Source organism: Coccidioides posadasii, chromosome 1 (assembly GCF_018416015.2).
Source record: "Coccidioides posadasii str. Silveira chromosome 1, complete sequence".
NCBI lineage: Eukaryota > Fungi > Ascomycota > Eurotiomycetes > Onygenales > Onygenaceae > Coccidioides > Coccidioides posadasii.
In genome coordinates this window covers 5,666,248-5,679,759 of record NC_089407.1, presented here as the reverse complement: position 1 = coordinate 5,679,759, position 13,512 = coordinate 5,666,248, and the positions used below count along the sequence as shown (strand labels likewise).

The window sequence follows — 13,512 nt, the reverse complement described above, 5'->3', positions numbered from 1 at the left end:
TGAAAGTGTATACAACTGGAGCCAATGAAAAGAAAAATTAGAAAAAGAGAGATATCAATACGAATAATGCCAAATTCCGCAACGGGCTCACTGCCTCCTTGTTTAGCCCGGCCTCTTTTGCGTGTGTATCTATCAAGTGGAGTGTGATGTGTACGTGCATGATATGTATCTTTTTAGAAGTCTTGTCTTCTTTCTTTGATTTCCCTTGCCCTTTTTTTTTTGGCATTTCATCATTTTTGTTTTCAATTCCGCCTAGACTCTCCCAAATTATGTACAGATGTAAAAAAAAAAAAAAAATTGCAGCATGGAATGGTGGCTCATCTTTTCTGTCAACTCTATTTCCGAATTAAAGATGTTACTTCCAAGCATACTGCCAGAGCAGGGGGGAGCATAGTGGTTTTTTTTGGCTGGTTTAACATCATGTATCATCCTTGGTTTGAAAATGGATTGCTACTTTACTTGCATGCTCCGGACCGGACTGTGCATCCTGTGTAGGTGGGTTGCTTCTGAGACACGAGCACCCCAGCTGATCAGAGAAACAATGGGTTGAGATGTTTATGTTGATTAAATAATAAGCTCTACTTGTGCCTAACATTGTAAGGTAGCAGATGTAGTTACATACATACATCTTTGCCAAAAGAGATGGTGAAAGTTCTGCTTAATATTGGTGGATGGAAATGTAAAATAGATAAAGGTAACTATATGAAAGGAAACGTTACCTGATCTCTAGATGGAAGGGAGAATGAAAGGGCATTGTACCGCACTTGGGCAATTACATACCAATCGCCTTCGCATTCTTATTATTTATTATTATTACCATTCGTGTCTTCAGGGGTAAGCTCATCTCCAGCTCCGCCTCGGTCCCTTCCCTGCTCTTCAGCCTCCAATCTCCGTTTCCTCACCTCCCTACCAAACAAGCCCAGACACAATGGCGCCGGAATGACCACGGAAGCCATGACCGCCTGAAAAATAAGCGCATTCTTCATATTCCTAGGTGGATCCGCGTCCGGCCCGGCCTTGAGCGCGTTCTCCACGAGGATGAACACCGCGCCGAAAATCTGCCCGCCGACCCAGCACAGCGTGCTGGGGATCTCGGGGGACATGGGATACGTGATTTCAACGAGGTACTCGAGGATTACGGGTAGAATAGCGAAGCTTGCTGCACCCAGGATGGCGGCGACGACGAAAGGTCCTGCGACGCTGGGCGCTTCTGGGGCGAAGACAAACCCGATGTATGTGGCTGCGACGATGGGTATGAGAACCTTAATAGTACCTAGATGGTGTTTGTGTTTGTCTGTGACGGGCGAGCATATTGCAGCTGCGGCTAGGCCGACAAAGATTAACAGAGCGCCGGTAATTCCCGCGTCGGTTTCGGAGAAACCATGTGGCTCGAGGATTTGGTTGAGGAGGGAGGAAATGCTGTTGAACAGGCCGACGTAGATTCCGAAGGGGAAGAAGATGAGCCAGAACTCGAGAGTACGGAAGAGGTTGCAGTGGCTTTGGGTAAGCGGGATGCGGGTTACATTGAAAGCGGCGCTCGGTGGCGTGGGAGGCAGAGAAGGGATGAAGAACGAAGGGATGCATGCCACGGTTGACTGAGACAGAAGGTCTTTGTTTTAGATATAAGTCTAAATCAGCATGAACGGCGTATTATATATGAACTTACGATTATCGCAACGTAAAGCACCATGTTTGGTATTTCACTAGGCTTCGTCGCCCACATTGGGCCGATCAACTGACCCAACGCACCGCCCAAGGGATTCGCCAGAGTTGCAACTGCAGTCGCGCTGGTTCGCCCGCGATCACTGAACCACGCATCGCTGTATCTGGTCGGGGCGGTCAGGACAAAAGGTTGAGCAAATCCAATGAGGACCTGGCCGAACATGGTCACGCCGAAGATCCCATCTTTTGCCTTTGTCCCTGCATAGCGGACCCAGTTGCCGACGAGGAGCAAAGCAGCGCACGCAACGATCGAAGGCTTGGGTCCTCCTTTGTTCAGAGTCCATATCACAGCACTTTACGTGTGCGCAGAGTGTGTTGGTCAGCTCATCTGTCGACCACGTAAGGGGGTTGCCAATCGGGGCGAAATAGCTTCTACTCACGGGCTTGCAACGCAGAAAGCGAAAAGGAACCCAGTGCTGAGCCAGTTGATTGCTGCTTCAGAGACGTCAAAATACTCGGACGAGGTCTTGGAGACGGCAGAAAACGTGAGCCACTGTAGCGCGTCAGCCTTGGAACCGATGCGCCGTCATTCAACGCGGAATGTACCCACGCGGACCGCGGGAGGGTGAGAGAGTTGGTCCTGGAGGAAAACATACGTCCCAACTAACGACAACATTCAGCAAGACCAGTTGTGCGAGGCCGAAAAAGCGCCGCTTATACACCTTATATCCTCCTTCATCGTGGGTGAGCGAAACTGCGGGAATGGTCACGCCGTCCGGGTCCCTGGGTAGCTTCATGTCGTGGGAGTCTGGGCCAATCTTTACGTTGCTCATGTCCATGTTGTCATCACCCATGGCATGCGAAGGGCGGTAACGTTGGAGGAGAGGGTGTTGAGCATGTTTCGTTGAGGAATGTCTAGAGTACCCCAGATTTTGGTGTAACGTGGAGGATCCTACGCTAACGGCTTTGTTGGTTGCAGACCACTGCTCAATGACCCGAGTATCTAACCCGTCTCTCGACATGTGAACGCGCTCCGGAACTTCGAAAACAAGCTAGTCTGTGCGATCATCGGGAAATTGACAACAGTCCGGCTTCATGACCGCTGACAATGTGCACATACATATGGCGGAGAACTACATAATGCACACCATATATATATGGTGCACGGAGAATATGCTCGGTTTGATGGATTTCAGCCCGGGGAAATAATACTTATTGCTCATTGATCCTATAGACTAAAATATTCAGACTAGGAAAAGGACCTGACAAATTTGCATGCCATCCTATGCTACCAGGGCTGCCACGCTCCCGGTAACAGCATTAAGGCTCAAATGGATGTTAGGAACTGTTGACCTTCTGATTTCCAGGGCCCATTCCGCATTTGTTACCTTGGGAAAGATGGAGGACAACTAGGTGCTATCGTGGAGCAGAAACCAAAGACTCGGTCAGATGGGCAAGCTTTATTAAGTGGAAGGTAGCATCTCTCCCCCGAGCTTATTGACCTGCCCGATCTCCCCACGGTCTGCGGGGTGTGGATCCGTGGGACATCTGCACATCCATCCGATAGCTACATATGGCTCGCCGTACTCCGTAGTTGTCGAGTTCTCTGGCGGGCATGGACATTTGGCAGAACTCAAACGGCCGATCACGCAAGAGGATGGACTCCACAGGGAGTGACAAGCTTGCCGAGGGGCCTCCATGTGGCCTTTGGGGGCTTGAGACACATCCAGTAAATTGCTCCCACGCCATCCCAAGCTCGACGAGCTTACCGTGACGATTGGCCGTGCCCGGACCCTGATTGGAGCCCTGAAGGTTGGAAGGCTGAATCTCGTGTCCCAACGGAACCGTTTCGTTCATGGCACCGGGTCAGGACACGAGGCACACGGCCGACGATATATATACCTCGACGGTGAACCACTATACTTCTGGACTCAAGACTGCGTGCACGCGACTAGGTGCATCCTCTTCCTCACCCAGACGTGCCGTGCAGCGCATCGTTCTGCTTTGCTTCGTTTTGCTGTTTCGTTTTAGTTTTGCTTTTTCTGCGCCTCAGTGCTGCGCCTGCTGGTTGCCAGTTAAGGTTTGGCGCAGGCACTTAAGGTTCGCATTATCCCTGATGCGGCATTAGCGTCGCCACCGCGGCAATATTATTTCTCCGGCTGTGCAGTCTTATATAAGCACTCCATGGTGCGTCCCATGGATCTCGCGCTCTGCAGCCAGCTCGTCCGCGCATCACCAACTCTCGCGCAGCTGGACAAGGGGCTGTACAGGGGTGGCGGATCTCCGTCACTCGGTTGACCGTGCTCGCAACGTGCATATATCTCGGTTTTGACGGCCGCAAGGCACATCCAATCCACCATTTCTTCCCAATTTGCATCTTAGCACCTGGTGGTCCTTCGAGGGCAAGAAAACAAAAAGAAAATTAACCACCCCCCTTTTTAAATTAACCACCACCACCAGCCTTCTCATCGTCATCGTCATGGAAAAATACCTTGCACGGGCAAAAGAATGATGCACATCTTGTGTGGGAAATAATAGTTCCAGCTGTACTCCGTACCCCGCTAGCATTTTAGTATTTTCGTTTTCTTTTCCATTGTTTCCCCCCTTCTTCACTCGCAAACATGAATGTCACCAACTCCCGATCGAGTCAGTCCTCCTATCAGGACCCTCGATACTTCTCACCTTCGGCTCCAGTACTGCCACCTCCTTCGCCAAAGGCTCTGGTTGATGGATATAGAAATGTCCTAGACTCGAACGAAGATGAGAACCCAAGATACAATCCTGTAAGTCCTTTATTAACTTGTGCAGCGCACGTAGGATGCGCTGACCATATCTCTTCGTCCGGTCAGCTCAATTACTCGCACCCACGAAGCTCTGTTCTACTCAATGCCAACGATCCCGTCGCAATGCATCTACTTGCGGAAATAGCTATAACTGACAGTATGCACTTCGAGGTGCTATCCTTCGAAGAGGTGGAAGAGTTGAAAAAGGAATTGCTCCTCCTGTCGAATCGCATCGAGGCCTCAAAGCGGAAATTGACCTTGGAGCTAAAATTGCAGGAGGCCGCTCTCTCTCTAGGTAGACTGTATGATTCAAAGGGCGGGAGAAGAGACAGCTCGGACACAAGCCCAGAGTCTTCGCCCAAGTCGCACCGTAGACGAATAACGCTGTTCGGCCGCCATAGCTTCCAACACAAGTCCGAAGAAGAATTTGCCCTCAGTGCGCGTCGATGTGAAGATGTCGCTCAGGAACTTTGGAAGCTGGAAAGGAGGGCTAGTGAGATCCGAAGGAGAATACTAGAGCATACCGCCGGGGTCCTACAAATGACGCACAAAGGTCTTAAGAAAAAAGGTGCAACTCGCGTGGAAAGGAACGGCGATATCGTTGAGTTCGATGAGCGCAGCCTCTACAGGACCCCCGAATATCTGGACGATTTTAACGTGGGCCACACTCGACGTGACCTTCCCACCATGATCGCCGGCGAACGAAATTCCGTGAGTCTAGTCGCACTGCACGAAACCAAAAGAAGATTAGATGATCTGAACTTTCGTCTACGGGAGATGATAATGCAAGCAAATCCGAACCAGGACATTGATCCTCTTTTCCAGGGTAATGCCACCGGAACGCCCGCGGATCCGGTGATCGCCGTACAAACCAGTCTAGACACCCTAGACAAAGGTTTGGAATCGATGGCTTTTCAGCAGTCAAATATTCTCAACGGAGTGGAAGGCTCGTTGTCCGATGCGGAAGAGAAACTGGACATATTCAACAAACGACTCGATGGGATTCTCGTTACGGCTGGTTCCACGCGACCTCAGCTTACCCCACGCACCTCAACGTTTAGGAAAACTCTCGTAGAGCAGCTTGTTTATCTTGGACAAGCGATCGAAGATGTTGAAGGACGCATCGGAAACCTTATTGAACAGAAGACGATCCTCACAACCCAAATCCAACAGCAGAGAGAACTTAATTGTAAATCCGATGCGGAGCGCGACGCCCATATTGCGGATCTTACTGAACAGATTGTGAAGTTGAGAAAGGAGCTGGATCGTTCGAAGAAAGAGGCTAGCGATATGCGAGAGGAGCTCACTATGGTCATGGACCAGCTCGATGCCGCTCGCCAAGAATCGATGATTCGGGAACAGCGGCAATCAAACGATTCGTCAGCTGTAAAGGTAGAAAAGGAAGCTCGACAAAAGGCCGAACAAGCTCTGGCGCTAAAGGAGAGCCAGATTGCCGATTTGGAAGAAGCACGACAGGCGGTTGAACAGGAATTAGCCTTGAAGGAAATCGAAATTGCTACTCTCGAGGAAACTCGGCAGAAGCTGGCACAAGAACTCGAGAAGGCTGTACAAGATTTAGCCGCGAAAGAAGGTCAAATTGTCAGCCTGGAAGAGTACAGACACAGAGCCAAGGCGGACCTGGACTCTGCTGAACAAGATCAAACTGTCAAAGATGGCCAAATCGCCGATCTCCAGATTAGCCTCCAACAATTGCAATCCGAGAAAGACCTCGAAATTGCAAATGCTCGTGAAACTATCGACGACTCCCAACAACAGCTGCGGAAGCTTCAGTCTGAATATTCTGAGCTTGAGAGTGAAATGGTTCGGATACAAACGGAGCTTACCGTTGCCCGTGCCGAGCTTGACGGTGCTTATGGAAGCCGGGCCGAGCGCGCTGCGCAGGTTGCGGCGAACCCGGCAATCCAAAAAGAGATGGACGACTTGAACGAGCGTAATATGAGTCTTACCGAAGAGCTGGCCGCTCTCAAGACTCAGCAGACCAGCAAAAGTAACGCTGGTTCATCTGAACTCCAGGAACGTGTGCAGGTGCTGGAAAAGGAGCTTCGTGAAACAATTGACGACTACGAAGTGTTGACCAAAGCCAGCATCGAGTTCGAAAAGGAGCGAGATAAGCTCGAGAACATAATAGATTCTTATCGGGATCGATGTGAGACTCTCGAGATGCAGCTGGGTGACGAACGGATCCAGGCGTTGGGGGCCAATGGTATCCGACGGGGAGACGGAACGCCAACGGAGACGACGTCGATGATGGTGTTGAAGAATGAATTCAAGAAGATGATGCGAGATACGAGGATGGAAAATCTAAAGGCCCTAAAGGTAGAGACATCACTAGCCACTCGGTGTTTCGAAGGCTATTATACTGATGACTTTCTTCTTGCTTCTAGGCTGAACAGGAAGAACGACGCAGACTTGAGGCTCTGATTCGAACCCTGAAGAAGGAACAGCAGGCTGCTGGCAAGTCGAACTTAAGCCAGAGCACCGTCGCGTCCTGATTGCTTGTGTCCGCTCTCTCCATCGTTACATGCAGTTGTCTTCGTCCCCATAATTTTGAGTTTAGCTTGCACAGCAATGTGGCATGGCATACTGTCTGGTTGCATGGTTGCATGGTTGTATTGATATATAAGGCAAAGTAGGGTATATATGGACCGCGATTCATGTGTCAAGACTGACGGGTTTAGAGATCAAAATGGCTGCATCTTGGCTGGTGTTTGGGCGTGCAGGTCTTCTCATTGCTGGAGCGTCATCATGCTTTCCTTGTTGCTGGGCTTTTTGCCTTGAATGCTTGCCTCAAGGGCCTCTTGTGCTTTCTGCCTGGAACGTAATCAGCTCGCATTAATACATACTGATCACTCCCTATTTGTCCGGACTCGATCTCTTCACACCCAAAAGATCTCCATGACTTTCTTGCCCCTTGCAATAACGGGGTCCCACTCGTTTATCCCACCACCTAGTAGGAATCAATGGCGTCTGCAGCGCCGAGAGGGCCACCATTCGTTAGAAATGGAGGCTTCACGGCCGATCATTCGCGATCCCAGTCTTTCGCTGAAGGTACAGGCCCTACTCGAAGTAGACTGCGCCGGACTGTGTCCATTCGAGGGGTCAACGCACACTTGGACTCATCAGAGTCTGTCCCTAGCGAACATAGCTCTCTCCATTATGGTTTTCTGACCAGTTTGGATGGGTGCGATGACGATGAACCAACCCATGAGGATCAAAAGCGAGAAAAGGAGGACAGCTTCGGTCGATGGCAGCCCGGTGTCGCTGGTGGAAAAAGGAGAGGGGTGTATCGATCCGTAACTCACAGTGGATGGCGGCCTCATGTCCTTGATCCCATCAGCGAACATCCGAGTTTCTCTACGCTCCAAAGCTCTGCCTCACCGCTATCCAGGGAGCTGCTCTTGTCCACTGGCGTTTCTTTCAGGTCACGGTTGTCTTTTGGTGCGTCGGTGCTCGGAAATCGATACGGAGATAAAGTCTACTCTCTAGACGATCTCGATATTCCTTCTTTTCGTCCTAAATTTCCGTTTTCTTCTCTCCCTGCTTACCTTCGTCGATCCAGTCGATTATCGTCCTCCTATGGAAGCTTTTCTGAACAGCCCCGGCTCAGTGAGCGTTTTTCTCCCGTTCAACCTCTGGAGCCCATATACCCTCCCCCCATTCGGAGTGTTACACCGCCAGGGCTTCCGTCGTTTGGAACGCCGGAGGCCGTTCGGTATCGTCTTTCGTCCCAGACCACTCCAGGGTCCGGAAATGATGTTGAGGTGGAGGATTGTACGTGCTGCTTCCTTGGATTGCCGCGATTCCTTGCTCTATCTTCGTCTTCCCCGTCGCGCGTACCGGGGTTGCCAGCGGGAGCAATTGCGCGTGCGGACGATGGAACTCTCGTTCGGGGGCGTTTTGGCATTCGTCAAAGCGGGCATGGTGTGGGCGCGGGATGCTTAGAGAATCACCCGTTTTCTCGCGAACCATCACCTGCTGCATGCATTCGGGATACCAAAGATAATGGTTCAGTCAATCAGGGTCGAAGGCAGGGATCTCTTTGTTGCAACAATGCGGCTGCTACTCCTCCACAGACCACTCCCGGGGCTTTTTCGCTACGCTTATCCTCCGCTTCTAAACCGAGCAGTGGTAGTGGTTCTCTTGCTCCTCGTAGAGTTCATTTTGTCGACGGTACAGGCCCAGTTGATACCACATCAGTTCCTCTTCCTTCATACATCAGACACCCTCCTCTGGTTGCGCCCGCCCCTAGGGTTGAAACATCGCCGCCCAGTACAAGCTCTGGCATGGCGTGCACTGTGGCAGCTGCTACCGGCAATTCTCGTGAAGAGTCTACATTACCTTTTCAATCGGTTTCGGGTAGCACAATTCCCCATCCTGTGGGCTTCTCGGCTGCCCCTCCCGTTGCTAATAGTCACAAGTCCTGGGAATACCTTTCATTTGTTACCCTCGCTGCAGAATGTTGCGGACTGTGGTTCATCCATCACCTGAATGAAGGTATAAGACTCAGCTTAGGGCAGGAAGCTGATGATCGGATGGAGCGCCAAAGTTGCTTGAATTTTAGGGAGTTTTGGAGGCGTGGAAAGAAAGCGTCTCAGCCATGGATTCCGGCTTGGGGCTATCGGCCCGCTAGCTCTAGGTGAACTAGCCATGTCTTTATACTCACTTTTTGAGGACTGGGCTGGTGGTTTGGCGAGTTGCACCCTTTTGCTTGGCCAGCGGCGCGGAATTTGAGATGAGAAGCATTTATTTAGAGAAGCAGAGTTCAAGACCGTGGATGGAATCGATCAGCTCCATAGCAGAAAATAGACACTATTCTTTTGTTTTCTTTTCTTTTATCCCTTTTTTTAAAATCTTTTTCTTTCCTATTATCCTGTTTCCACTTGCAATTTTAAGATCATAAAAGCGCTCGGAGAGCCCGAATTTTGGTATGTATGTATGAGTGCAATATTCTGTGCTATGTTCGGCGCTGGTCATCAAGCTGCCATCATAATGTAAAGTATCAACAGTTGCTAATGATAACATGCGAAACATCAAAATCCTAAAAATGCCGGGCAAAACGATGCAAGGGCATAATACAGGTAGCTGCCGAAAGAAAAAAAAAAAAAAATTTGAACGAGACAAAGTAGATGTGAGGTACAAAGCAAGTCCCAAGAGCAATAAATCCTACACATCTGTCAATACGCGATGCGTGGGTTATTGCCGCCAATCTTCAAGCGCTCTTTGCTTTCAACGTAAGGTAGGCAGGTGGTATATTCATCAACCTGGGGATCGGTTCAAAATGGCTGGAAGCGTATCTCCATTAACTGGTGTTCATATGCAAGCTTGAAAGGACTCTATCTCAATGTGAAAGGTGAAATAGGCCCCCCCCCCCCCCCAAAAGGCACCAACGATACCAAACCCAGCCCAGTGGGGAAAAACACCAAAAGTAAGAAAGTTGTTTTATTGTTGTTAGCCCACTCATATTTTTACCGCTCTGGAGCGTTTGCTCACAGGCTCTCGAAGAATCGACACACCTCCTCTAGGTATTTGTCGCCATTTGCAAAGTCCCATCCGACAATGACATGGTCCTGGCTTGCGCAAATTAATTTTCGCGCGTCGAATTGTAGCTTAAAAATCCGTGCAGTTGCATGATGGTGGGGGGGGACTTGCCCCGGATTATTGGTCTGTGTAGGGGCGGTAGGGTGCGGACCAACCGGGGGTTGGAGGGCGGGATGTTGAGGTTGAGGTTGAGGTTGATGAGGCTGTGGTTGTAGAGCTGTTGGTTGTACTTGGCCAGTAGTTGGGATTTGCGTGGCCTGATTTTGTGGAATCGGGATGGGAGCTTGTTGGGCATTTGGCGAAACTTGGGCAGACGACTGAGGTTGGGAGTGTGGTTGTAGTAGCTGATTGGCAAAGGCATTTTGGGCAGTGATGCTCGGTTGAGGTATCGATGAACTGGCACCAGCTTGTGCTGAGGAGGGAGCAACAGCGGCGGCGCTCTGTGAAGGACCAGCGAAAGCATTACTTTGGGGATGATGAGTTGCGGCCTGAAGGTGCCTATGGATTCCCGGTAAGTTCGCTCCAAAGGTTTGAGTGAGGAACTCGGTAGCCATAGAATCGTCAATGGCGGACGATGCTCGCGCTGCATCTGTTTGTCGCAATCGTTGTCCAACTACCCATTTACCTTCTTTATCTCTTTTCCAGATGATAATTGTTTCGTCGTAAGAGCCAGACACGATTCGGGCCCACCTACTCCCACCACCTCCCGGGGGAATCTTCGCCCCCAAAGCCATGATGTCTTGTGGCCGTCTTGACCCTGTGCTTCGCATCCGGCTAACCCGCCGTCGACCAGTTTCATGACGAACATCACCACGACGTTGAGCTTCCCAGTAATCATGGTCAACTGCCATGGCTTCCAGCCTCATTGTCTCTTCAGAGCCAGGGGGATCGCCAAATCCTGCTTGAAGAGTTCTGACAAGGTCCTCATGAGCCAGGAGACAGGCTACTTCTGCACCGGAAGCATGATCGTATATCCGCACAGTAAGGTCATTGCTGCCACTTATTATTCGTTTACTGTCAAACTGAACGCACGCGATTCCCTTTTGGTGACCAACCAGGGTTTTCAAGCAAGACCCGCTGTGAATATCCCATACTTTGATAAGGCGGTCCCCGGACGCTGAAACGATCTCGTTCTTGTCGATCTGAATCGAATTTACCGCAGCTCCATGTCCGTCAAGCGTCATCAGCAAGGAGTATGGCTGTAGACTCTTGATGTGTTCATTTGCAATTTGGGCCTCTAGGGTCGACGGAGACATGCTCGAGGTATCCACGATATAAGGCGGATACCGCACCCCGACGCCCGTGAAATATTTGGGATAATCCTCATCCGAAGGACTCAACTCCTGGCGGTTCCAAACCTTAATAAGTTTGTCTTTTGAGCAGGTTACCAAATATCGTTTGTCAAAACGCAAACTTAGCACAGAATCAAGATGTGCGTTGCTCAGGACTTGCAATTTTTCTCCAGTAGAGAAACGCCAAATGATCACATTTCGGTCACTGCTACCAGAGATAATGATATCCTCTTCTTCGCTGGCGTCAAACTGCAAGCAAAGCACTGAGCCTTTGTGTCCCAGCAGAGGAGGATATCTGAGCCTTCTTGTTTCTAGATTCCAAATTCTTATAGTCCTGTCTCGACTGCTACTCACCAGCCAGTTTCCGCTGAATTGGATTGCGTAGATACATTCACGATGGGCTTCCCAAGGGTATAGCGGATGTGGTAGCTGGAAGTTCTTAAAGCGACCATTGAGCCAGTTATCTTCCAATATACGCCGTTGCCTGTACAAATATACCCAATTCAGTCTTGTGGGGTCGTCTGCACACAAAGCTGGGGATAAAAACGCTTCTTTGTAAGGGGTTAACGGTAAATCTCGATCAAGTGGGGGACACCCCGCGGAGTTATCGATATTACCAACGTCCTGCATTTCATAGTCCCCCCCGGCATCGGCAGGACGGCACATCGCAGAATTCGACGCATCGCCTTCCACCATACTCACACTCGAGCCAGTCGAATTGGTGCGACCTGGTAAAACTCGTCTCTTCTGGAGCGGCTGCCCAAACTCCGTATCCGATCGCCTCATCCGGACTTTTCTCAAGGCCGATTGCATCGACTCGGCGCGTTGTCGTTGGAAAGTTCGGACTTCCTCCATGTTCACTTTCCACCCTTCCTGTAAATATAGCTTTCTCCATAGCAGCGAGTCCTGGATTCTGTCTCTCCAAGCTCTGGAGGCAAGAGAAGCAGTAAGTAAGGTGGTTGGATCGAGATACGAGAATATCTCGGCGGTTATTTCCGGGGGGAGTTTTTGCACCGGGTCCATATGAAGAAGCGGAGTGAGTCTCTCGACGATGTTCGCGATTGTAGAGGTCCGCAGGGTGCTTAGAAGGGCGAAAGCCAGATCTGGAACAAAGGTTAGGTCTTTCATCGAGACATTAAAGCGAAGGGCTTAAATAGGATGTGTGTACGGTACCTGCTCTGACAGGCTCCGTATGGGAGAGTAACCATGGAGGGAGTGCGAATCCATTCCCCAAAGGCCCGTCATTGCCCGCTTCGCTTTTGGTCTCATCGGAATACCCCTCATCAAGCCTGAATGAATTCGATGGAGCTCCAAGCCCTCCTTTATATTTGTCCGATTGCAGCTTTCCCAGAGGCGGCGCGCCGGCCGGGTCCGTTGGGTCGTGGTCCATCGCGACTTCACGAAGCGGCGGCAAGTAGCGGGATGAGGGTGACGATGCAACAAACGCAGGCGGCAACAAACAACACGGGAGCCAAGGGCGTGGGCAATGTCAAAGGCCGGGAGAAGCCGTCGCAGGCATTGGCGGGATTCTGCCACTCACTCGCTCCCTCAAGGCTACCAAATAATGTCAACAAGTCGCTTCGGCCAACTTTGACAACCTCTCGAGGCTTCAGAGCAACGCCAGCAGGATGTAGGACGGATGGGAGACAGCGATCCAGGCCGAAGAAAACATCCAAGGTATCCAAAAGTAATATTAAAGGTGTTTTAAATTAACCCGTTGGGCAACCAGCATGGGCAAGGATGCCGACGAAGCTCGACTGGTCGTCGTCGCAGGCCTCCGTTCGATGTCTTAGGTAATCCAGTTGCTTGTCATCGCCCAGACACGGGGAGAGGCCCAACGCAGCACCGGGATTGCGGTGCTTAGGGTGTTTCATGCGGCGCAAAAGGTCTGCCAGGAGGGTTCGGATGCAGCGAGACACAACAGTGTCGCTGTGCCCGGCCTGGATGTGTAGGTTTTTTCTCCCAGCTTCCAGTTCCCCAGCCCCCAACTCCCAGCCAGCCTGGTCCAGCCCGCGCCAAACAACGCCCGCCAGCGCCCCCGCTGCCCGCCGCCCGGTGAAAAGCTCAGGGCCGGTGGCGATGACATAAGCGAGCGCTTTGCTGGGACGGTACGGGCTAGCTGTGTTAGGCCTAGCGCAGACGGGGCCAACTGTAACGGTAGGCCGAAAGGGGTTTGGCGCGGGAAAAAGGTGAGCGCAGCGCTGCTCCGTGACATG

General features: G+C 51.0%; 4 protein-coding genes across 4 annotated transcripts; 2 read left to right on the top strand and 2 right to left on the bottom strand.

The window, feature by feature from the left end:
• Positions 1 to 800: 800 nt before the first annotated feature.
• D8B26_001650 (uncharacterized protein) lies at positions 801 to 2,516 on the bottom strand (the record flags this gene model as incomplete). The annotated part of the gene is made up of 4 exons (XM_003065629.2): positions 801 to 1,595; positions 1,667 to 2,015; positions 2,103 to 2,215; positions 2,319 to 2,516. The coding sequence occupies 4 exons, from the start codon at positions 2,514 to 2,516 to the stop codon at positions 801 to 803; spliced, it is 1,455 nt and encodes a 484-aa protein (XP_003065675.2).
• Positions 2,517 to 3,911: 1,395 nt separating this feature from the next.
• Positions 3,912 to 7,410, top strand: D8B26_001649 (uncharacterized protein). The gene is made up of 3 exons (XM_003065628.2): positions 3,912 to 4,445; positions 4,512 to 6,782; positions 6,851 to 7,410. The coding sequence occupies exons 1-3, from the start codon at positions 4,284 to 4,286 to the stop codon at positions 6,956 to 6,958; spliced, it is 2,541 nt and encodes an 846-aa protein (XP_003065674.2). The 5' UTR covers positions 3,912 to 4,283; the 3' UTR covers positions 6,959 to 7,410.
• Positions 7,411 to 7,426: 16 nt separating this feature from the next.
• On the top strand, positions 7,427 to 9,106 carry D8B26_001648 (uncharacterized protein; the record flags this gene model as incomplete). The annotated part of the gene is made up of 1 exon (XM_003065627.2): positions 7,427 to 9,106. One exon carries the CDS (start codon positions 7,427 to 7,429, stop codon positions 9,104 to 9,106), a length of 1,680 nt encoding a protein of 559 aa, XP_003065673.2.
• Positions 9,107 to 9,392: 286 nt separating this feature from the next.
• D8B26_001647 (uncharacterized protein) lies at positions 9,393 to 13,011 on the bottom strand. The gene is made up of 2 exons (XM_003065626.2): positions 12,470 to 13,011; positions 9,393 to 12,399 (listed from the first exon to the last, which is right to left on the bottom strand). Exons 1-2 carry the CDS (start codon positions 12,684 to 12,686, stop codon positions 9,953 to 9,955), a joined length of 2,664 nt encoding a protein of 887 aa, XP_003065672.2. The 5' UTR covers positions 12,687 to 13,011; the 3' UTR covers positions 9,393 to 9,952.
• Positions 13,012 to 13,512: the final 501 nt, after the last annotated feature.

What these genes read in the sequence shown, in the direction of transcription:
- D8B26_001649 (XM_003065628.2), top strand. Translation starts at nt 4,284, where the DNA reads ATGAATGTCACCAACTCCCGATCGAGTCAGTCCTCCTATCAGGACCCT. An exon ending in AGAACCCAAGATACAATCCT is followed by an intron (nt 4,446 to 4,511) that starts GTAAGTCCTTTA and finishes TCGTCCGGTCAG; the next exon opens with CTCAATTACTCGCACCCACG. An exon ending in AAAATCTAAAGGCCCTAAAG is followed by an intron (nt 6,783 to 6,850) that starts GTAGAGACATCA and finishes TCTTGCTTCTAG; the next exon opens with GCTGAACAGGAAGAACGACG.
- D8B26_001647 (XM_003065626.2), bottom strand. Translation starts at nt 12,686, where the DNA reads ATGGACCACGACCCAACGGACCCGGCCGGCGCGCCGCCTCTGGGAAAG. An exon ending in TACGGAGCCTGTCAGAGCAG is followed by an intron (nt 12,400 to 12,469) that starts GTACCGTACACA and finishes CCTTTGTTCCAG; the next exon opens with ATCTGGCTTTCGCCCTTCTA.